General features: G+C 38.4%; 1 protein-coding gene across 2 annotated transcripts; it reads left to right on the plus strand.

Moving 5' to 3' along the window:
• Positions 1-1,414: 1,414 nt before the first annotated feature.
• LOC103915060 (inter-alpha-trypsin inhibitor heavy chain H3-like) lies at positions 1,415-24,375 on the plus strand. Of its 2 annotated transcripts, XM_009321805.1 has the most exons (20): positions 1,415-1,504; positions 7,020-7,186; positions 8,222-8,326; positions 8,750-8,912; positions 9,846-9,956; positions 10,607-10,732; positions 11,296-11,412; positions 12,191-12,359; positions 12,635-12,760; positions 13,011-13,192; positions 14,128-14,313; positions 15,268-15,407; positions 15,809-15,963; positions 18,564-18,572; positions 19,471-19,545; positions 20,179-20,292; positions 20,895-21,099; positions 22,222-22,394; positions 24,017-24,128; positions 24,229-24,375. In XM_009321805.1, exons 1-20 carry the CDS (start codon positions 1,415-1,417, stop codon positions 24,356-24,358), a joined length of 2,655 nt encoding a protein of 884 aa, XP_009320080.1. In that variant the 3' UTR covers positions 24,359-24,375. The 2 variants fall into 2 exon arrangements, with proteins under 2 accessions (XP_009320080.1, XP_009320082.1); XM_009321807.1 differs by lacking the exons at positions 1,415-1,504; positions 18,564-18,572 and adding an exon at positions 17,788-17,793 and having other exon boundaries at positions 7,047-7,186; positions 19,495-19,545.

Genomic DNA, 24,375 nt, shown 5'->3' on the forward strand with positions numbered 1-24,375 from the left:
TCAGTGCCTGGTGGCCGGAGCCCCCGGTGCTCGCCCGCCCGGCAGAGCGGCCGCCGCTGCCATAAAGATGCCCACGGTTCCCCACTGCCATAGAGAGTACGCCGTGGCGGCGTGCAGAGCGGACGGTCGCACGCCTCTGTGGTGCGAGCGCCCCGCGTCGCTGCGGCGGCCATTTTGAAAGCGGGTGAGACGGCCATGTTAAGAGTGGGCAGGGAGGCTGAGGGAGGTGTGAGGCAGGCGGCAGGCAGTCGTGGTGAGGCAGGCTTTCCCTCTTGTTACGGCCCGAGAAACAAAGCCGACCCCTCAAAAACAGTGTCTCACGAGGGTCCTTGGCGTGCTGCTCCAGGAAACCCGTGTGCTGAGCCCCAGGGAAGGCTGGGGACAGGGATACGGTGACAGCCCTGTGGGCAGCTGTGCTGCAGCCCCCCACAGCACCACAACGGGCCCCGCCATGCTGCCATGCGCCCCAGATCATGAGGTGGCCAGGGAGGCCTGGCAGAACACAGCTGCTCTACAGAGCCATCCTGTCACCTTTGGATGGGGCAGAGAATTGGTTTAAAAAGCTCCAGACTGGTTTAAAAGGAGCTCCTGGACCTATCCTGCGTCCCTCACACGGCTGTGCACCTCAGAAAGCTGACTGCAGGAAAAACAAAATACCCCAAATTCTGTAAACTTGAATATTTTATTATCACTGAGCATTTAACTCCCAGTGCTCAAAGTTTGTGTTTCATGCAACGAAGGAGATGAAACCAGTTAAAAAGATGAAGAGAGGATTAATGCTGTCGAGATAACAAATAAAGAAAATGGGCCTTGCAGCAGCAGGCTGAATGGGTATTGATTGTGCAAGATGCAAGACCCTGGGAGGCTGGACCCGGGCTTCAGCCATGAAGATGAATAGGAAAGCATGTAATAGGAAGTTTCTGGACTAGTCAGGACACGTGTCAAATAATGATACCTAAATCAGGTACCTGGGTGATAATGCAGGATTACGGGAGGTAGTTTTTGAAGGGAAGCATAAATGGGTTTAAGAGACTGCAAGCTCTGTTATGGCTGCAATAAATTTGACCTAGGGACAGCCTTAAGAAGTTATCAGAAAGATGACGGTTTTCATTTGGAAAAGAGGCAAGTCTGGAACAGAGCTCAATCTCAGTTGCCTGTACAGAAACAGCTGTTGAATTTCTGTTTGGAGATATTACATAGAAGAGACATTGCTGAAATATTCTGTAAATTCTGTAACAGTATTTTGTAGCAGTATTCTGCAGATTGTGCAAATTCAAAATTCAGTATTTGATTTTTCCTGAATGCCTAATGTTTAATCCCACTTTTCACACTGGGTTATTTATTAACACTCTGTAAACAAAGCATTATATATTTATGCATATCGTTCAGATTGGAACCTTTCTTTTTTCCCAAAATGGAAAACCATCTGTTGCTTTGTATTTTATTATTGATTCCTGTCTTTGCATCATCAGACTTTTTGATAACACATGTCAGAAACATCAAGGTAAGTAATCAATCATGTATGGGGCTCCCATTCGTCATAGATTAACTTCCTGCCATTTATCAACATTTATCAGAGAGTTCATACAGTGCTGCCACCAGGAGCTTTGTGTTCTCTGTTACCAGTGAACACGAGATCAGACTTGGGACTCAGACTAGTTTACCTCTAATCAGCCTCAGTTTTGAATCAGCTCTGAAGAAGCTCTCCTATCTCTCTTTTTAAAAGCATCACTTTCCTCTATTTTCCCTGTCATCACCACATAATGCTAAAATGTTTTAGTGGTCTTACATTTAAATGGGTAAAACAATTGGTGCTGCCAGGGAACTGTCTTCAGCACCTGTAAAACAATGCAAAATATCAGTGAAAAGATGCCTCCAAGAAGCAGAAAAGAGAGATGTAACATGGCATCCAGATAAATATGTTCACTATCCAAGTGACATGGCAGGATTTTTCTCAAAAGATTTGCATGTTAGCATAACATGAAATACATCTCTGTCCCTCAAAGGGGCCATTCTGTTTTTGACTGGATCTCTGAGTAAGACAGTGCTTCCTGGCGTTCTGCCCAATTCTCTTCAGTTAAGTTGCTGGCCACTATTACTCACCTCAAATTTTCTCTCTCTCAGTAGTTACATACTATGAAAAGTTACAGGGGGCAAATCTCTTTAGAGACCATTGTGGGTTAGTGGGTAGAACAGGACAAAGCAATTTACAGTCAATTTCTGTTGATTAGATTATAGTCTTTGCAAAGACTTTTTCTTTGAAAATCAGGATAATAACATATCTAACTTTTAAAAATCAGCTTGAGATTTATTGCTGCAAATTGGAGATGCTATGGATTCTTATTATTTAACCATTATGTAGCCCAGCTATAATGCAGCTTTTTCCTCCTGATTACCATACTACCTGTTGTTCTCTGTATGCCTTGCAATGCTAAAGCCTTTCTAAATGGAAAACGGCCGAAGCTCTGTGCAATGCTCCGTCCGTACATGCAGAACACTACAGAAAAGTCAGCTGATTTTTCCAGCTCTGTTATATACTTTATGCAAATGTAATTTGATTGAAATGGAAGAGATTGCTATGCAGTGTGAAGGTGTCAGTCCCCATCCCTGCCATAGCTCCTTTGAGCAAGTAGTATGCCAGTGAGGAGCGATGAAGCATGGCTGGAAGTCTGTCTGGCTGATGACCTTCAAGCTGTCAAAGCTGCTTTTAAAGCCATAGTCAGATAAACACAATTGGCAGACGCAATTCTGCTGAAAATTGAACAAAAATCCAAATCAAAGATCCCTAAGTGCACTTGTACACCTTGTTCCTATGCATGCAGCTACTAAGGGTGGGAAAGTTTTTTCTAGATTAAAAACTACCCATAGAACTACATATTCAAAGCATTCAAAGCGCGGGTAGGAATGTTACAGCCCTCCTTTTATAGCCCTCTCATTTTGGCAGTGGGACTCCTACATAGCTCACAAGGAAGTTTCGTTTTCATAGCTTAGCTGCATTATGGTCTCTTCTCTGCAATTTCCAATTAGCATCACTTAGGATGACAAAATCTTTAATGTTGTTGCACATTTGGAAATAATTTTCATGCCTTATTTTTCCGATGTAGTACTTAAGGATATATGCAAATACCTCGTTCAGTGTTGTGAATTCCCGGAGGTCACTTCAAGTTAACTGTACAGTCTTTGCTGAATCTTTTAGTCATGCTGTGTTTTAGTTTCCCAAGCTGTAAAATCAGGGCTTCTTTCAGCAAGCGCTGTAATGGGAGCCCTCTTTTCCCTCCCTGTTTTCTTGGGAGTTCAAATTTCTTTTTTCCTCTGCTCTTCCTCTCCAATTTCTATAGATTTTTTGCACCTATGTTTTTTGCTGTTGCCACAGCAAAACAGTATTAAACAAAAGCAGAATTTGTTACTGTTACACAACTGAAAAAAAATTTCTAATAATTGGTGCAACTGGCAAATATGTGGAAATACTATAGAAAGATTTTATCAAATAACTGTGATTATACAAGGTAGAGGATATTAAAATCTCAGTTTGGTTTAGAATTGCATAACATATTTTTTAATGCGACACTGTCACTTTCTGCCCACATAGCTTAAGATGACCTTGATGTTAGTGAGGTCTCTAGCTACATCCAAGTGAATCATTAAGAATGAAAAAAAAAATCACAGGATCACAGAGTCACCTCATCTGAGCTGATTTTTCCAGCTTTGTTATATACTTTATGCAAATGTAATTTTATTGAAATAGAAGAGATTGCTATGCAGTGTGAAGGTGTCAGTCCCCAACCCTGCCATAGCTCCTTTGAGTCCCCTGTGCAAATCAGGGTCAGCTAGTGCAGGTAGCCCAGGAGGATGTCCAGCTGGGTTTGAGTATCTCCACTGAAGATCAGCCCAAGTACGAAGCAACTAATACATTTCACTGAGAGATTTTTCTGTATTTTCTTTTTCAATGAGAATGGCAGAGTACCCACCCCACCCCCCCCGACATATTTACAGAATGAAAACAGAAATCTTTCAAAACTACTGTAGAACCCCTAATTCTGATAAAGAATGTACACAACAGCAATTCTGTAAAAATTAAATGCAGGTAAAGTATCTTTTAGTTTAGGAGATAGTAGTCATAATTGCAGAATTTGTAACTAAAAAACATATTTTTATAGTTTTTTGTGTTCTTAAACTGCTTGGTAATTCCACTTCAAGGAAAAGTTTGTACCAAACAAACTGACATTTCAGTCACTTCCAGCTTTTCATTTCCCAGGGTCCATACCTCAGTTCATGTTTCGTAAGGGGAAATGATTAGCCATAATAACACTACAGAGATAGAAAAGATGATTTCAGTTTTGGGAAGGAAGGATTTGAATTGGTGTGTACTCTACACAGGCATTAAAAAAGCCCGCATAGGTTTGTGAAATAGGAGACACACACACAGAGAAATCACCTGTATGGCAATAACAGTTTGAAAGATGAACCTAGAGAAACGTACGCAGACTTTTTGGCCAGACTCTTACAGAAGTTGAGAAGCCTCCCACCCAAAACCTTGCATTACCATAGATTTAATGTAGTGGCTTGAAAGAAGCTCCAAAATAAACAAAAAATAACCCTCTGCGTCTCTGTTTCCAACCTGTAAAACTTCTAACTGTGAAAAGTAACAAAAGCCTTAAATGTACCTGAGATGCCTCTCTGACTTGATACTTTATTGTGTCTTTACCCCTCTATCCGGTGGAGCAGGTAAACATGCTTGCACAAAATGTGATCCATGAGGCTCTTGGAGCCAAAAGAGATAAGGTATTTGCAGCTGAGCTTACGGGAATTGAGTTACACAAGCTGTTATTTTAACATGATTCAGTAAGTATGTTTGAAGCCTGTTTTCTCAGAAGAGAGCACGTGGTATTTTTGTAGAGCTTCTGATATTTGCACCTACTCTGGGAGCAAACATGCCAAAAAAAAAATGGTCTAACAGCTTTTTTTTCCCTTCCGCTCAGCCTTTCATAGTGACCGCCTCTCCTCTCTGTAAGCCTGCTGAATTACCATCTTACCTATTCATGTTAGAATGAGAGGCCATTGGGCTGAAACAAGAAAAATTTAGGAGTAGGTCTGAAAGAGAGTAAGGGTAAGCGTGCCTGATAGTTTGGATGTGTGTGGAAAAAAATGCGCAAACGTGTTTCTTATGCTTTGATACAAACCCCTTTTTTCTTCCAAAGGCGAATTAGTTTGAAAAGACAAAATATAACCACAGGACCCCAAACCAGGAATTCCTAAGAAAAAGATGCAACCCTCAGGACAAGATACTCTGTTTTTACTTTGATGTCATCACACAGCCAAACTATACTCAAGGAAGCCGTATTAGCAGATTTTAGCGTGTTCTTTAGTCTCAAGGACATTTAAATATAAATGGCACTGAACGTTCAAGCCTCTTTTCCTCTCACTCTCCCCTCATCTCTCAGGCGGTCCATGATTGTTTTTCAGCTGAAAGAAGATAACTTCTTGTGTCGCTTGAACAAAATGCAAAATCAGCAACATTCAAAGTTTAACTTCTCTTTCAAACCCACGGTATTTAAGGTACACTAACATCAAATGAAAACCAAAAGATTCACCAAAACTGGGAATGCTGTAAGCAAAATAATCATACCTGCCTCAGATGCCTTACTTGCTCTTCCCTCAAATTTACTTCAGTTTACTAATGAGGACCTTTCTCAAGCCTTCCTTCTCCTGGACAACTTCTTTTGACTTGGAAGCAGAAGACAACTACATAGGTGCTAAGTGATTTATTTCTAAATGCAGCTTTCCTACGTTAGTTACGATTTTTCCCTGTTTTTCTCTTTACAGAAGCGAAATGCTGATAATGACTTGGTGAGTAAGGCTTGATTTTGTCCGGGCTACTGAGAGAGATTTATAATGACAGGAATATTCTTACTGTGTTCACAACATGTTTCTGTGAGTCCAGTCTGAGCAAATGGATATTTCTGAGTGTGTGTGACAAGGGGAGTAGCCCAGAGTTGCTTGTTTTAGGCAGTAGGACTAACTAGACAGTTCCTTTCCAAGCTCTGATGGAAACTCTTGGACAATGAAAGAGAGTGAACAAATGATTTTTAACATCATTGTATTTGAATAAATAGCAAAGTTGTTTGAAGTTACCTCTGTATCTCTAACAGAGATAACGTCCATTCTATGTTGGTTTTATATTTACTTTTATTTTATGTTGTAGTTATTTCTAAGGAAGGCAAGAAACCTCATCTCTCAGGCTGATTCCACTTGGCACCTGGACTCCACTTCAGCAATGCTTAAATGCTTTGATTGTTTGAGGACTTTCTTAATCAACCAGCCAGAGACCAGGCCCACCATAAAAAACCCAAGGTTCTTCCCAGTGCTGGTTTTGCTGCAGGAAGCAGACGTTGTTGTTGTGGAGTTGCCTAAGGAGTCATATCTGTTGTCACCCATGCTTTCATATAGTCTCCAGCAACCTTATACCTGAGCATTCAAAGAAAATAAATATTGCCCGACCCATTTCCTTGTTTAAAGAAGAATGAGCCCCAGTTGTGAGGAAATTGAGAATAACATAAAATGGAATTTGGAGCCATCTGGAATTGTTTATGCCTATTTTTAAAGGAGATGAACTACTCACATCCCTGCTCTAGGAGTCATCCACTCAACTGATAATTACAGTCACTAATACAGTGAGGCAGCAATAAGTTGTTGTGCTCTTTGACTAACCATAAACAAAAGTCACAGTCTCAGTAGAGAAAAAAGCCGATTCTTATAAAGGCAGTATCTTTGCTATGGTGGTAATATTTTGTTAAAGAGGCTATAGTTATAACTCATGGAATAGCACTGTGATGGAGGTGTGATAGATATCCAAGGAAACACAGCTCCAGTTCTTATGATTAGGTCTTTCCTGTTTTGCTTTGGAGTGATAGAATGTCCTGCCATGATTTCTTTTTAAAAATATGATTATGGCTGATTAACAGAGACATCAGTGTAACAGCTAGCTTTTTTTTTTCTTTTTTCATTTTTTCAATCTACAGGTTGTCAATGGGATAGAAATCTATAGCATGAAAATTGATAGTAAAGTAACTTCCCGATTTGCCCACAATGTCATCACCAGTCAAGCTGTCAATCGTGGAAATGTGCACAAAGAAGTCTTCTTTGATGTTGAACTCCCTAAGACAGCCTTCATTACCAACTTCAGCATGTGTGTAATCTTTACTATATTGTTAGAGAAGACTAAAAATCTGTGCAAATACAACTGGGAGAAACTGAACCCAAATGTTCATTTTTACTTTGCCATTTGATAGATTTCTAAATGCCTCCTGCGTAATTTTCTGGTACTGTTAACTTAACATGCAAGATACTTGGAGAAAGGCAAACATTGGTACATCTTTAGAAAAGATGACTAATTTTCAATTATTTTTATTCATTATCATGGACCTTAGGGAATGGGGGACCTTCTCTGGAGATCCATTCACCTTTTCAGAAATACCACTTACTTACTGTGGTGTTATCAGACCAGAAAAGTTCCATTACTTAATTTCCCTGATGGCATTATAGCTTAATTTATCTCTTCATTTAAAAATCATACTTGAATGAAAGGCAGGAAATAGAATACATTTGTACCTTTAGTTGCAGTAATATGCAGTTCTCACACCGTTATGAGGTTTAATTCAGTTTAAACACGTCCATCTCTGCTAATCACACTATGTGTGTTTTATTTTCAGTGAAAAGAAACAGTAGCTTTTAGGGTACAACTACTCTTAATGCATGCTAGAACTTTTATTATAGGATGAGATGAATCCCCTATGAAAAATGCCTGTTTAATGGTGTAAGGAGTCGAAGGATGAAATGTTCAGCTGTATACAGCTACATTTGGACAGATGACTGTCTCTCGTCCAGAGAGTCGTCTTGCCATTAGATGAGACGAGATTGTCAAGCTACTGAAGTGTAGGAATATGGCAGATGTAAGTAATGTTGCTATCAGCCCAGTTTTGATCTAATTCATTTTCAAAGTAAAATTTGGTTTAGATTCTCTTAAGATACTGAGCACAGAGCTCTTCATTCCAGCTAAATTCACTGAGAAGACTAGCTTCAGTGAAAGCGCTCAAATCTTGGCAATATCAGATTCCTGAAAGTGCTGTTTAGCAAACCAATCAATAAACAGAGAATTGCCTGTAGTAACTTTTCACGTATCGGTGCAAACCATCCAGCTAAACTAGGACTTTTTCATCTGCAGGACAATTGATGGTGTCACTTATCCTGGAACTATAAAGGAAAAAGAAGTTGCAAAAAAGCAATATGAGAAGGCTGTTTCAAAGGGACAGACTGCTGGTCTTGTCAAGTAAGAACGATGTCTTGTGTGGCTTCCACATCATCATCCTATAGCAAATTGTGAGATTGGAAATACCTTGTTCTAGCATATTACTGAAGTTTGTTTTTTATAGGACCAAAGAACAATCATTAAGTTAGAGTTATTGTAGTGTAAATTATAAAAAGGAAATACAACTTCTGACTACACAAGCAGTATCTGCAATTATGGAAAGACTGTTTCTGCAACTTCTACTGACTTTGTATGACCTGTTCCTGGGATTAAGCTCACTGGGAAACTTGAATAAATTCTACACTGTTTGAGGATGATTTTAGCAACAGATCAAAATTCCCATCTTTGTTTTACTCCTTTTTGAAAATCATACTTCACCAACCCAAACAATAAATATTGTGAAAGAGGATAAAAATATTCTTTTTCTTACCCACTTAAATACAGAGCTTCAGGAAGAAAAACAGAAAAATTCACTGTCTCAGTCAACATTGAAGCAGCCAGTAAGGTCACTTTTGAACTCACATATGAGGAACTGCTGAAGCGACAGTTTGGAAAATATGAGATGTTCATCAAAGTAAAACCGAAGCAGCTTGTCAAAGATTTTGAGGTAAATGGCAAACTGTATCAAATTGGATACTGTAACTTAAGAGATGATGACATTCTGTACATCTGTTGAAAGTGGAGTACCATGGTTATTCCCGTTGGTTCACAGGTGAGCTAAAGGCCCATGATAATATTTCTAATGAATCACGTGGGTAGTCCAGTATGCTTTAGTGCACGTTTTTATTTGTAAGCCTGACAAATTGGCTCAGCTACTAAGCCTCCAAAAGAAATGATACATGGAAACCTGAAAAATCCATTACGATGCCTTGGGGTAAAATAGAAGAATAATAGCTTTTATAAATGCCTTTATAGCATAAACTACACCTTTCTTACACCACCATGAAACTACATCATCTTAAATTACAATGGTACATATATCGCATTCTAGAATACTGTGGCTTTTGTGTGCCAAAACTTGTCTTTGATCACGCCTATCTGCCTTGCTAAAACCCAGCTCTAAGACAAAAGTTTTCTCCTTTGTATGCTCAGAAAATGCTGTGTAAAAATCATTACAAAACTCAGCATCTATAAGAGTTTATGCAGCATTATTTTAAACACACTATGATAGAAGGCATACTGAAATATAGGTCAAAGTTGGGCACAACTCACAGGTAATGGCTGGGTTTTATTTTTGAAGGACTTGAGTATTTATTGACATTTTACAAAATTCCAGTATCTAGTGTTCAAACAAGTTATGTTTCTATTAAGGTTTATTTATTTCTAGCTTTGTTTTTAACTTCTATGTATAAAAAAAGCCTGTTTGGCTGATGTCCACACAAGTGTGGATTTGGACTGACATTATGAATTACAAAATTTCTGTTGCTTTTACAAAAATCCTTCTTTCACATCTGTAGTTGCCTGCTGATCCTCTGGTAAATGGCTAAGTTGATATATTGTGGGGTAATCAATGACGATGAATTTTCAATTAATATTTCAGATTGAAGTAAATATCTTTGAGCCCCAGGGTATCACTGAGCTGGAAGCGGAAGGAACATTCATCACCAACGATCTACAAAATATCGTTAAAAAAACTTTTTCAGATAAGAAGGTACAATGACTACTGCCTTCCATAATTTATTTATTACGGGTATAATTCTGAAATAATAATGTCAGTGCAAAAGTGCTGTAGTGGCTAGCAGTGGAAGTAGAGGAAAAAAAATAGAGAAAATACAATAAAGGCTTCTCTGTGCAAATGAGCTCTGAATTCCAAGCTAGCAAGTTGAAGGCCATCTCCATGCAGGTTCAGAAGCCACGTAGCTGTTAGCATAGTACTGTACCCAAACTAGTAGGCCTCGTCCCACAGCAGTAATTGGAAGCCTGGATACTGATAGACTATTTCTTGCAGAAGAACTGAGTCAGTAGCAAGTAGTTTTCTCATGTATGGAGGTGATAGAATTCCTAAGACATAGACTGCCCAACAGCCTTATCAAAGGTGTCATTCAGAGTGGAGGGCTGAACCAAGGAGGACGTGGAAGTAAACAGATGAAGAAAGCTCTAGATAGCAGCCTTCACATATCAGTTACCCACCAATAAATATATAAATACGTATGGATACAAACTGATACCTAACCTGATAAAACAGGTTATTCTCATGACTGTGAGTATAAATATGCTAGTTTTACAAAACTGTAAACTTTGTGTTCTGTAGAAAATTTTCAGCTATTAAGGTTCAGATCTAATGAAGGCTTTTCTTTTCAGGGGCATATCTCTTTCAAGCCAACTCTTGATCAGCAGCGAACCTGTGCAAATTGCTCGCAGTCTGTCTTGGATGGGGATTTTACTGTAAGATATGATGTGAAGAGAACAACCCCAGATAATTTGCAGGTAAATCTGACAGCTGGAAATTTTGAACTGTTGAACAGCTTAGCTTGCATAGTAAAGGTTAGGGAGCAGCGAGGGCCAGCTGTTCCCTAGAGGACAAGGAGCTGAGTGTGACAACGCAGCTGACAGCACAGGGGTTTCACCAGCCAAGAGCCCAATCCCCACAGTACCTGAGCAAGGCAGACCCAGAGATGGTAGTCAAATTCAACTGAGAGTCCAGGTCATCGGGCAAGTTCGTGGTGATGAGGCAGCCCGAGGTCAAGGTGGGAAGTCAGTCTGCAGGGTGGGATCCAGATCAGTGGAGTCCATGGACAGGAGCAGGTATGGCTGTGACACAGCTGGAGACAGGGATTCTTACAGCGTAGCTCAGGCAGGGACTAAAGGCTCAGGCTTGTGCTTAAATGAAGCTCCTGGACCCATGGACAGAGGTGAGACTAGTCAGGCCCATTAAAGCCTATTAGTCCACTCAGGGGCTAGACACTAAATGAAAGTAATTTCTTCTTTATCCATTTTATCTTTATAATATACAAAAGTCTTTTTTTTTTTTTTTACATTTTATTTTTCAGATTGTCAATGGCTACTTTGTACACTTCTTTGCACCAACAAATCTTCCAAAGTTGCCCAAGAATGTTATTTTTGTAATAGATGTTAGTGGCTCAATGTCTGGAAGAGAAATAGAACAGGTAAGTTATTGCATTACTATAAAGTCCCAATGGAAGAGCCTCTGTTGCGATGGAAGGGACATGGTGGCTTACAGTGCATATGCGCTGCTTAAGCTGTACCAAGTGGTTTTATGCTGTGACCTCTCTAATGCTCGGCACCATAAGTACTAGTTTGAAGCATTACTGTAGAACAAAATTCTATACATTTAGGCTATATTTACTTACTTATAAATGTTATTAGTTCAAAACACTCAATATCAACATTTCCAGAGAGTTCTGTCACATGTACTGGACAGTTCCAAAATTAAAAAGTGCATATAGTATTACGTGCATTATCTATGTTGTTCATTCTGTCTTCTCTGGGAAGCAGCAGCTTTTTCATAGTTAGGACTCCTCGTTCTAAGCTAACGCTCAGAATTTTCAGGTGTTGGTGCTGCATCAAAATATCCACGCTTGCTTGTGTATGAGCTTCTCCACCAACCTGTAGCTACCCATTTCCCATCACTTTCAATTTGCCATGCCAGCTTACCTCAGTGTAAGCAATGATCCATGACGTGAGACCTGGTTTTCCTCTCAGCTACAAAGATTTACCAGATGAAATTGCAACTGGCTAACTTCACTATAGTTGCTCTGAAATAGGCACAGGGACTGGCAAGGACAGAACAAGCTCAGAATTTTTGCATGACATACTGTGTAAAAGTTAAAAATACCCAAATGCTGAGAGATTAATCATGTAAAATCTGTAAGCGCCTATTTCGTTAAATGTTGAACCATACATTTAAATCTCTTTGTCTTATAGACAAGAGAAGCACTTCTAAAAATCTTAGATGACGTTAAAGAAGATGACTTCTTCAATTTCATACTGTTTGGTAGTGAAGTACGCACCTGGAAAGAAACATTAATCAAGGCCACTCCTGAGAATTTGGATGAAGCAAAGAAGTTTGTTCGGGGCATTAACACTGAAGGCAGTAAGTACCTTACTGGACTTGCCAATAGGTCGTTGTGTAAGTTAATTTATCAATTCAGTCTGTGAACACAATGCTACAGCTTTTTTTTTTTTTTTTTTTTACTGATGAGACACTCCTAAAGTTGACATTTACTCAGAACATGACATCTATTTTTCCTTATGTTTCCAAAGTCTGGGTACTTTTCTATCTAAACATCCCCCAAACGCCAGATTCCAGTGGAAACTGGGCCTTTCGTTTGACTGTGCTGAAACCAAATTTCTATATCTACCTTGCAGTGACAAATTTATATGGCGGTATAATGAGGGGAATTGATATTCTGAATGCTGCTCATGAAGGAAACCTTGTGCCCAAGAGAAGCGCTTCTATAATTATCATGTTAACAGATGGCCAACCAAACGTAGGTAAGTTTGTGTTGGATAGAATAATAGAGAGAGTGAATTAACTAACAAAAAAATGCTCAGTTAAAATGGGCCTCCATCTTTGACTTCTGGATGTTTTCATGATTTAAATGCTACTATACCAGCATCATACTACTAAAACAAGTTTTTGATAATGCCTCCTAAGAAATCTGAACATGACTAGCCACATTTCATTTTGTGATAATTTTATCTATTTATAAAGAAAACTCAAACTTTTCCTGGTTTGATGCAGGCATATCAAATATTCAGGACATTCAGGCGCATGTAAAAAAAGCCATTGAAGGAAAATTTCCCTTATACAATCTTGGTTTTGGCTACAATGTTGACTACAGCTTCTTGGAGAAGATGGCGCTGGAGAATAAAGGATTGACCCGTCGGATTTATCCTGACTCTGATGCAGCTTTACAGCTTCAGGTACAGTAATCACCACTTAAATTATATGAGAGATACATTAATTCAGATAACTATACAGACATTCTTATTTTGAAGTAATCAAAATCCCAAAGTGTAATCTGGTACTGAAATACTCAAGAGTCTGCTGTAATCAGAATATTAGTTGCATTTAATTTTCCCCTTCCATTATATCATCAGAAAGTGGAAGGACAGTAAAAGGGAGATGCTGTAGGCTATGGAAGAGAGTTCAAAACTCGGCATAGGATGACACAAGTCATGGTTCTGAAGGACACTTTAGTGTGCAGCAAAATTGCTGCAGTCATTATATCTCCCATACCTCACAGATCATGTAGTTAATGTCATGTCAAGGGAAGAGAAGGATAACAGAGCATAAAGACTCTAGATATTCTGTTTTTAGGAACTTACTGCAAGCAGGTGTATGTTACCACACTTCTGAAGCATTTCACATAAGGCATGAGGACAGGTATAGGCAGTACAGAGTTCACCTTTTTTACTTCTCACAATCCAATAGCAGCCATTTGGAAAATTCACTGAAGAATTTAGATACTGGATTTCATTGCAAGCTCTGCCAAAATCAAATACCTAGTCTCTGCAGGGAATAGATCTAGAAACTTATGTCTATCCAATGGGGGGAAGCTTGGGATCCCTCTTGATTAACATTGATGGAACTCATCATCCACAGCGTGTTGTTCTCAGGTATTTTTCCGCTCTCTTTGTGAGACTGAAGAGTTCATATGTCCTTTCTCATTTCTATTATTTGTAGATTTTTAGGCCTTGTACTTTGAGATTTAACGGAATATTTAAATATTTCTTCTAAAATACCCTTTTAGTTTTCATTGCCAAAATAGCAGGATGTTTCTGGGTACAGATCTACCTATGAATTAAAGAAACAATGATAGTTAAATGTTTTCCCCTTTTTTTTTATCATCCTGTAGGGGTTTTATGATGAGGTGTCGAATCCCATGCTCATGGATGTGGAGTTAAACTACCCAGAAAATGAAATATCAGACCTCACTAAAAACAGTTTTAAGCATTTCTATGATGGGTCTGAGATTGTGGTGGCTGGGCGCTTTGTAGACAACAACCAAAACAGTTTGACTGTAGATGTGAGAGGTGAAGGTGTAAGTATGGATTTCTTTGACTTAAGTAAGGTATTTCCTCACTACACAAAATGTCTGAATGTTCAAAAGCTGTCAATACTTAAAATATTTACTGCTATTGCATTACCTCAGTGACGGGATGTGTTACTGCATATGTGAGACACTACATACGCCAAAGTCATTGCTTTTAAAACTGCAAGTTACTTGCCTAAGTCAGGTATACTAGGGTCAGTCTGGAACAACTTTGTGCAGTGTGACTGGATTAGCTTTGCTAACAGACTTTTTTTTTTCAGTTTAGTCTCTAAATACCCTACCTGGTTCTTGCAGGAGCCAAATGTTCAGTGTTCACAGACACTAGTCTTCATTGGCTGAAGAACACTGATGGATAAGCCAGCTGAATATTTGAAATGCCTTCCTCTTAAAATAGAAGTCTACTTCTAATATGAACCAAGTGATCTAAATGCCTCTCCAGATCTGAATTCTGTAAAAATATTTGCCCCTGATATTTAGGAAACACAACACATATATTATAGATCATGGTATAAATACTGTGAACTGCACATATGCTCCATGCACTGTGGTGTATTAAATATATTATATGAAATTAGGTATATTTCAAGTACAAATAATGTATTATTAGTAAGTTAGCCAGCATATCTGCTTGAACATGTTCCTATATGAAATCGTCATCATAATCAAAGTTCTTAAAATCCTGAGTAGCCAAATTCTAATGAACAAAAATGCCACGTGAATTTGGAAACTGCATTATGTCCTATAGCGTACACTGCTAACCTTCACAGAAGCAATGAAACAAAGATCCTGATACAACACTGACAATTTCCTGGGCAAGTTCTGTGTAAGACCAGACTGTTTTTCAATTTAGTAAGATTTTCAGATGTGAAGGTCTTGATTTTTGGGAGGTTCTGGAAGTCCCTGGCTACTTATGATACAGAGAAGTTTCCTTATTCCTAACAGGCTAATGACGCCCTGTCATATACTACACAACAAGATGCTGAGCAAACAGCTGAAGCTTTCCAAGAACAAGAATACATATTTGGAGATTACATTGAAAGGCTCTGGGCTTATCTCACCATTGAACAACTCCTGGAAGAACGGTAATTATATCTAGAATAACATCTTAGCTATGAACCTGTAAAGCCATTTGACTGGTGCAACTTCTGGGATGCGAAGCTGAAAGTCACATCACACTGAGGTGCCAATGGGAAAGCATAAAAAACAGTAAGGAAAATCCCCCAACCTATTCTCCTCCCCAACCTCAGTGTTCCTGTTTCAGGTTACAAATTAAAAAATTTTAAATTATTGCAAATATAAGGCACATTTTGCCTTTTTCTTGGATAAGCCAGTGGAATCAGAAGTGCTCTTAGACTGTAACAAATATTCCTTATTGATAAATTAGCTGCAGAGAAACGATTTCACTTTAAAGCAAAATATTTAATCCAGGGTTCAGTGAGTAATTTAGCAATCATTGATGCTAGGAGTCTCTACCTGTATTCAGTATTGCAGCTACAGGAGAAGAAAAGGAGAATCTCACAGCCGAAGCCCTGGATCTCTCACTAAAATACAAGTTTGTAACGCCACTGACATCCATGGTGGTAACAAAGCCCGAAGACTATGGCAATCAAGATGGGATTGCCGATAAACCCATTGAAGGTATAGACATTTTCACAATTTTACTTTATTTGAGAAGCCAAGTGCTCCTTTGATGTTCTCCTAAAGAAAGGCTTTTGTGTGGGCACAGTTTTAAACATGTATCTGAAAAATCTACTTTCCAAGCCTTGCACGTGTATGGTTTATGCAAAATTACTTTTCGTTGTAAAGCTCATTTCCGTCAAACCATCCTTCATTACTAAATCATACAGGCAAAATACTGTAAATTCAAAATAAGTGTATTTTAATATAAATATGTAAAATAATGCATCAAAAAAACCCTGAAAACCAAGAAGCACTTCTAATCTAATAATCCAGCTATATTCAGTTCAGTTCACATCACTTTCTCCTTTATTTTTCTATGTACTTCAGCTTAGGGTTAGATGGAGTAACATCTTTCTAGATGAAAGGGGAAAATTTGCATGAGATCTTCCTCGTGCAGGATATATCAGGTTATAAAAAGATGGAGCTTGTATCTGTAAAACAGTATTTGTATATATTGCAGAAAGAGAAGCAAGTATATTGAAAGTGCACAATTTGTTCTCAACTCCTGTGATACTTTGGCTAATTATTAACTCCTTGCTCAGTAAAACACTGCTTTCATACAGTTCAGCCTCTTTGTTTAACCTGTGTGAAACAAAATGACTCTATTCCTCTTTAGCAAAGTAAGGCAAATGCTATCTGCTCAGTGCACCCCAAAGCCACCCTACCCTCATCTATATGTGTTGTTCGGGCCATCCTCATCCCTCCCTCATTCAACAGGTCTGACAAACCTCTTGTGAGGCTTTTCAATCTCTTCTATTAGTGTCCATTATTTTTTCCCGAAACTTTTGCTTAGTGCCCCTAAAAGTTCCTCCCAGGCTCTGTGTGGGCTCTCTGCTGGCTTCTAGATGAAAAACTTCCTCATCTCCTGAATTTGGCATGGTAACTTCAAGCATTTTAGCATAACAGAGATGCTTACTGGAGGTTAGTGGGTTTTTCTTTCAACTGGACTAAGTCCTAAAACCAATTAATTGCTAAGTGCCCTTCAATTCTGAATAATTCTTCAGGCATTCTGCTGATAAAATTTTTACGTTATTTTTCATAACTATCTTAATGGGATACTGACATAAAAACACTTCATGTTTAATTTAACATTCAAGTCATTATACAGCATAATGACTTTAAAGTTTACAGCTGGACTCCGTAAGATGGAAAACATCTGACAGAAGTGGCATCCACTCAGAGTGATCTTCAGCTCTTTGCTTTCCCTTTCCAGGTACTTGTAGTACAAAGGCCCCTTTCTGAACCTCTTTCCAAGTAAATCCTCTTTGTATATAGAAAGCATAGAGCAGTAATAGGAGAAAATACTCAAAACGCTGCTGCTGTATAAGAAAAGAAAATAATTTTTACACACCCTAGAGTCTAGATTCACAAATAGGATTACTGAATCATCCAGTCAGTATTAACAGAATGATGAAATGCCTTGAAAACTGCAAGAGTAAAACCAATAAGGAACATTTTGCAATGTGGAAATGGCATAACAATAAGACAATTACTAATAGTGCTCCTGTCATATGCATAATTAATTGCAGTTTTGCTGCCCCACATAACAGCTTTTTACTTTCAGTGTGTTTCTGCTTGATCTACAAATATTGAGTTGTATCATTGGGAAGAAACAGAATTGTAAAATACTGAAGATACCTGGTTGAATTGTCAAACAGTTTTAAATTTTTGTTCTTAGAACTATGTTTTAACAGGGTGAGAATCCTTCCTGTTTAATCATACAACTGAAACTGTAAATTTCTCTTTTTCTTCCTTTTACTTCTTACCTGCCCATGGTAACAGCTGAAGGTATGTACATTTCTTATTAAATTTACTTAATATTTTTAACAGTTAGAGATGGATTTCCTGCATCACTTACTTGATCTAGGACACAATATTTTCATAAAATGCTTCATGAATAAATCAAGACTGTATTATAAATAGATTAAAAACTTTTCAGCTGGAAAAGTTTGTAAATACCATTTTCAGTGTGGTTCCTCCTATCTCTGATAATTGCAGCATCCCACCGTCACAAAATTCAGGCCCAGTACAATTACATTGCTTTCCAGGGCTAGCACTATTGACTCCCAGATACCTGTGTGTAGCAGTCTCTCATACAGAGGTGTCTTCATTGATGCTGTGGTTGCTACTTCTTCAGCGCAAAGCCCTGTCTTCAGACACCCTTCCATAGCTTCAGATGTAAAAAGAGTAGAAGACTAGAAAAATGTGGAAGCAGGTGGGTAAATCTTACTGAGTTCCCAGTAGTACAGTTTAGAACAAGACGACACAGAGGAATCGGAGAAGGGCATGTTGACCCAGCCCCTTACAGAGCAAACCCCATGCCTTTGGAGAAGTAACATTTTTGCTGAAAAGTAGGCCGTGCTTTCTGCCTGTTCATGACATTTGCTTTGTTGCATTACTAAAGAAACTGTTTTGACTAAGTTTTTCTTTTTTAAATATTTAGAAATTTATACATAATTACAAGATTTTTGGAGTTGGTTTTCGTGGAAGGAAGAAAATAGGAGAGATTGTTTTTTATTCATTCTAGCCTCTAAAATAACATTTTGTCTCATTCACAGCACAGGCTGGCACAGCTGTTACGCTGGGTAAGTCATTAGTTTGAGTTTCTGAATGAAGCAGCATCTGTCAAAGGAAATTGATTCAGACAACTGAAATTACCGGAGAGCTAGAAACTGCCTTTTCTGGCTTTACGGCTGTATTTTAACAAATATTACCAAATTCTGCTCACTGCTAAAAACACACTTAAAGGTTGAACAATAACAGATGAAAAAGTTTCCGCTAAATAGCTTTTAAGGAGTAAATGCCAGTTCATCAAACCACCATTTTTTCCTGAAAGCTGTTTCCAAAAGAACAGAGGATGAACTTGAATTTGCATCTCCTTTGGAATTATATAAAGCAGGGGACTGTGATGTCAGCATCTCCGGCTAAATTAATATGTTCAGTTACTTATACAAAAAGAAACTGTTTTATTCAAGAAGGAGACACAGCAACTGACCCTTCAGATTGCTGGTTGGGCAATCCTGGAAATGGGAGAGTTAGATTGAAGTTTTTGCTCTGGAGATTAGTCTCAGTCTCTCTCAATCTCTCTCTCTGTCTAGTTTTCTCATGTCTTCATTGAAAAGACTCAAATTCACTCTGGAAAAAAACAAATGTCAAAACCTCAAAAGTTTTCAATGGATGATGTTGCATTTCCTTGTTGATAGCTTAATCCTTAAGTCTGAGACATTTGTGTCCTACAGATACATTACTTGGGCCTTGTGGAAACCCTCAAAGCAATTTAGACTACAAGTGAAATCCGTGTCTATCCTAAAGCTTTGGTTGATTCAAAAGGGGCACAAACTGTCATTCCACGGACTATATGCTTTAAAAACTAGGATGGAATTAGCAATTTACTTAGCATATTAACTTCCTGACATCTTACATGTACTGTGCGGATAGTGTGTAAATATTCCATTTTGATGTGAGTTTTTTTTTGTTTACTCGCTGCAGCTCCACAACTATCTTACCTGTATACAGCACACCCCACATGGTATACTAGTGGTGAGTAGTTTGAGTAGTGTCTGCTTAGAAGGAGAAGAGAAGAGGGTATTTAAGACTAAATTGCACAATTTTTTTGAGTCTTTTAGATAATTCCCTTTCACAAAAGCAGCCATTTTTTATTTCCAAGGGGCGAGTATTTTAATTTATTTTAAATATCTCTAAATGTTTTTTTAAAGATCAAGTCACTGAGATTATATATGGTTATTTTCTTAGTCCTCCTTCCCATTGCTAGGTTTTGTGTTGGTAACTGCCTATTCTCTATTCAGATGAACCTCCTGCCCTCAGTAATACTTCCATGGCCCTCAGAGATAAGCACTTAGAGGTGGCCATCCTGAACCTAAAATCCATGTGCCAAATTTTGCAGTGGTCAAGAGACACAGGATACATGTCATATACCTGGGAAAGATGAGGGGAAAAAGGACATAGTTCACTTTGGGGAGGTGGTAGCAGCTTCCTTGGGACCCCACCACTCCTTTGGAGGATGGGCTGGACTAAGCTGGGCATACAGCTTGTGCAGGGACCAGTTCCTGCCCTTCCCCAGCATCAGCAATTCCATTGCCACAATGCTAAATGATCATGCAGAACTTTGAACCTGTGTATCACTATACAAATACCGGTGATTTGCCTTTACAGTTGACGGAGATCCACACTTCATTATATCAGTGCCACAAAAAGAAGATGCCATTTGTTTCAATATCAATGAAAACCCAGGTGCTGTGTTAAATTTAATAAATGACCCAGTTACAGGTGAGTTTTTAATTTCTTTAAATACATAAAATCAGGATACTTGTAACAAAATGTCTTATGTTTAAAGGCTATTTCTCTCTTTTATACTGCGTAAGCTTTTTTCCTAGCAAAGTTAGTAGGAGTTCCTGTGGCTGTGATAGGGTACCATTACCATGACTGTGTTTTCACTTCTTGGAGCAAAATAAACTTTTAAACTGTTTGAAAACCACTGCGAGAGTTGAGAGACATGATTTGTCTCAGTGAGTAGTAGTACAAGCAATAAAGTAATCCTTAGGTTGCCATTTCATGGAATACCTGGTAAAGAGAGACCGATGTCACACAGGCTATTTGTGCCCATCACAGACTCTTTGTGCTCTAGGAAATATTGAACTTTTCTCAATAAAGTGATTGTTGTCTTTGTGGAAATCCACAGAACAGCCCCCAGAGCTTTATTCTACTTTGGCACAAACATGCACAAGTAATTCTGATCTGTTTTTCAACTCGTATTTGTTTTCTTGAGTTGTTTAATTTCCATGACGCTCCTTGACATCAGTTGATCAGGTCCTATAGATAGGATATGTTTTATAGATCAAACAATACTTGGTGTTTCCTTTTTATATTAGGCATCACAGTCAATGGAGAACTCATTGGTGACAAGAGAGCAAATAGTGATGCAAAGATCCAAAACACATATTTTGGAAAACTTGGCATTGCAAATAAGCACCTGCATTTAAAACTGACAGTAACTCCCGAGAAGATCACAATTCAGAATGGCAATGAAAAAACAGGTTTCACCTGGCTTGACTCAGTCACCTTGCAACAAGAAGGGTAAGGCTTACAGAAAGAATATCAGGCTCCTGTATTACTTTCTATGCTTTTTTTTAGTGTTGATCAATAATATACTTTTAAGATTTGTTGTCTGAATATACAAAAGAAACTGATTCAAGTCCTGCTGGATTCTGCTCTCTACTTTGTTGTGTAACTGCTGAATGATTATTCATAAAATCCTCTGCTTGGAATAAGTAAGTGAAGAATTTTCCCTGATTTTCTATTACTACGACTAAGGTAAAACTAGATTTGGTATTGTGCTTAGTGCAACAGTGTCTTGCAAATACTTAAAGAGTAACTTTAGACATAGGGTGTAATCTTTCAAACAAAGACATAATATGTGCTGTAAACAATCTCCATTTTAAGAAATGGAAATTGTGATATTTATAGAATAGGTACATTTTGCCCTGTCAGCAGGTATATTTTTCATGAGATTTATCTATTACAGAATCATTTATATCTGTGCAAAAGGAAGTTTAGAAATGGAATGGGCAGCATCTCCTCCTCATTTACATTTTCACTGTGTACCTGGAACAAAATTACTACCTTCTCAAAGCATGGCACTGCAACAGAAACAGCACCGGAGCAAAACTTAATTCATACAGCATACTTATTTTTTTATTATGATAGCTACATTGATAATATCACTAACACAATCAGAAGCAAATCTTCTTTATCCTAGCACTAACCTAGACAGTTCAGGAGTTGTCTTTTCTGAAAAACAAAAGGAGAAGGTGTCAGGTAGCATGCAGGCAAGGAAGTGATGGTTTTATCAGTAACATTTTTATTTCTGAGTGTGAGGTGCTGTATCTACATATCACTAGCCTATCTGTGATTAATTGTGCTGTTACAGGACGAGTCTTGGTAGAAACATCTTGCTGAAAAGTTTGAAAGCTAGGTGGCCTTTTACAGTGTAATTTAGTATGAGTCTTGGACTGTCTGTGGACACACACAGATACACATGGACCAAACTAGGCAGCAAAACCTCTATTTTAAAAAACACTGAGCAATTTATAAAGCCATGTTTGTTTGTTGGACATATTTCTTCTTCTCAAGTTTCTTCTCATTGCTGTTAACTCTGGGAAGCCCAATGCCCTAAGTAATTTTTTCTTTTTTCCTCAGTTTAACTTTGACAATTAACAGAAAAAAAAATTTGGTGCTCTCAATGGGCAGCGGTGCCTCATTTGTTATTGTTTTGCACCAAGTATGGAAGAAACATCCTCTCCACCAAGATTTCCTAGGACTGTATATATTGGAAAGTGATAAACTGTCAGAACAGACCCATGGATTATTAGGTATGACTTCATTTAGTGTTTTCATGCTTGTCTCCCCTTATGAGGCTACATAATTTGTAGACACAATCTTGTACTTAGCCTTTCTGAACTGAGATAGCGGAGGAAACAGATGACATTGATTGGATGTATTAAGATTTCTGACAAAATATTCTGGGCACAGACTTTATGCATTATCTTTTCATAAATTCCTCTGCTGCTGCTGAAATCGCTAGCATTCGTTGTCCTCACTGGCGTCTTTAAACCTCTTTATCTTGCTAAATCTCACCTACAGATTTTTTTTTTTTTTCTTACTACACTATTCTTCCAGTCTCTTGGATGGTTTGATCTCTCCTTTCATCTTACCACCTTTCTCCTAAGTACAAGCACTCTGAGAAAATACACGTGTTTGCTCCATCAAAATTTGCCAAACCTCAATTAGTGCATTCTTGTAAGAAAAGAAGTTGTTAAGGTATATCTTGATTTACTAGCATATATTAAAATCACAGAACGCCTTGTATCGTGTAAGATTTTCCTCACATTAGCTAATGTTCTTTATTCTAGTAGAAGGAGAAGTTGGTAATTCAGGGATCAAAATTTTGACCCCATTGAATCCTGTTTTCTGCCAGTGTAGTGGGTTTGGTGGTATGCATTCTCTGTGGGAAAATACACAGATAGCAGCCATTCTCCCTTGCCTTCCAATTTTCACTTACAAAATCAGGTAAGGGCAGCAAACATTCATTTTGGGTCAATAAGTTTACTCATTGTGGAAAATAATGAACTGCTGTGAACTTACTCTTCTCAGTCTTGGTATGCACTTCAAGGCCTGAGGATCAGTGGTAGTACGCGTTAGGTCCATGCATCATGGGAAATGCTGTAACAAAACAGAAAAAGAGCAGAATAAGGATGGAATGTTATTTACGCTTTCCTGCTCCAGTCTCCTCGGCTAAAGGACTTCTCCACACAGAAGTTATTCTGCTATGGTATGAATTGCAAGTAGCAAGAAAATTGCAAAAGCCCACGTGACATATGGGTACACCATGTTACAGTTCACTGACTTACTTACACACCTCATCGCTATTTTCATCATCTTTGACTTTGCCTCTGTACTTCACTAAGTAATCTAAAATCTGTGCTCATTATAGCACTCAAAGCACCAGCAGCATCCTGCACCAGCCCAGACGGGGCAGAAGTGTGTGAAGCTAATCCTGGCAGGAGAGCAAAAATTCCTTAGATGTCAGCCTTGTTCTGACCATAATCACATGCAAAAATTTCAGAGATCAATACATGCGTTATTTGATAAAAAAAAGCTAAAGACTTGGAGAGTATGTGATAAATACAACTGAATAGACAAGACACAAAGTGAGGATAACTTGAAGGATATCTAGAAAAGACTTACTGTGCATTCAGAAGTTGGAACTTACATCCAGATGATATGCATAGGATTCTGGTTTATAAAAAGAAACTAATACCATAGGCATAAATTCAACCTTACACAAAACTTGGTGTTTGCTTATCCATTCAAAACCCTGAGGGGACATGGAAAACAGCATGGGAACGTAGAAATTCTGGGGTTTCTGTTTGGTTTGTTTCTGTTTTAATGTGTGCAACGTGCCTGGAATGGTAATTTTGGCTTCTATTTTTAGGACAGTTTTTCCACCCCATTGACTTCACCATACTTGAAATTCATCCTGGGTCTGATCCAAAGAAACCAGATGCCACAATGATTGTTAAAAACAATGAACTGACAGTAACAAGGTAAAAAATAATTAAGTCCTTAGCAAAGACTTGGGAAAGCTTACCTTGTCAAAGTGCAGTTTCTGCTTCCATACTTCCATGACTGTATTTTCCCTTTCAGGGGCTGGCAGAAGGATTACAGAAGAGGTCCTAAGCACGGCATCGATATTCCTTGCTGGTTTGTTCATAACAATGGAGCTGGGCTGATAGATGGTGTTCACACGGACTATATTGTTTCCAGTCTGTTTTAACAACTACAACTTCCTCC

The sequence above is a fragment of the Pygoscelis adeliae genome, unplaced genomic scaffold (assembly GCF_000699105.1).
Source record: "Pygoscelis adeliae isolate BGI_AS28 unplaced genomic scaffold, ASM69910v1 Scaffold94, whole genome shotgun sequence".
Classification (NCBI taxonomy): domain Eukaryota; kingdom Metazoa; phylum Chordata; class Aves; order Sphenisciformes; family Spheniscidae; genus Pygoscelis; species Pygoscelis adeliae.

Coding starts and splice junctions, on each gene's coding strand:
- LOC103915060 (XM_009321805.1), top strand. CDS start 1,415: ATGGAAAACCATCTGTTGCTTTGTATTTTATTATTGATTCCTGTCTTT. Junction 8,913..9,845: donor AGCTTGTCAAAGATTTTGAG/GTAAATGGCAAA, acceptor TTAATATTTCAG/ATTGAAGTAAATATCTTTGA. Junction 21,100..22,221: donor GTCACCTTGCAACAAGAAGG/GTAAGGCTTACA, acceptor TTTTTTCCTCAG/TTTAACTTTGACAATTAACA.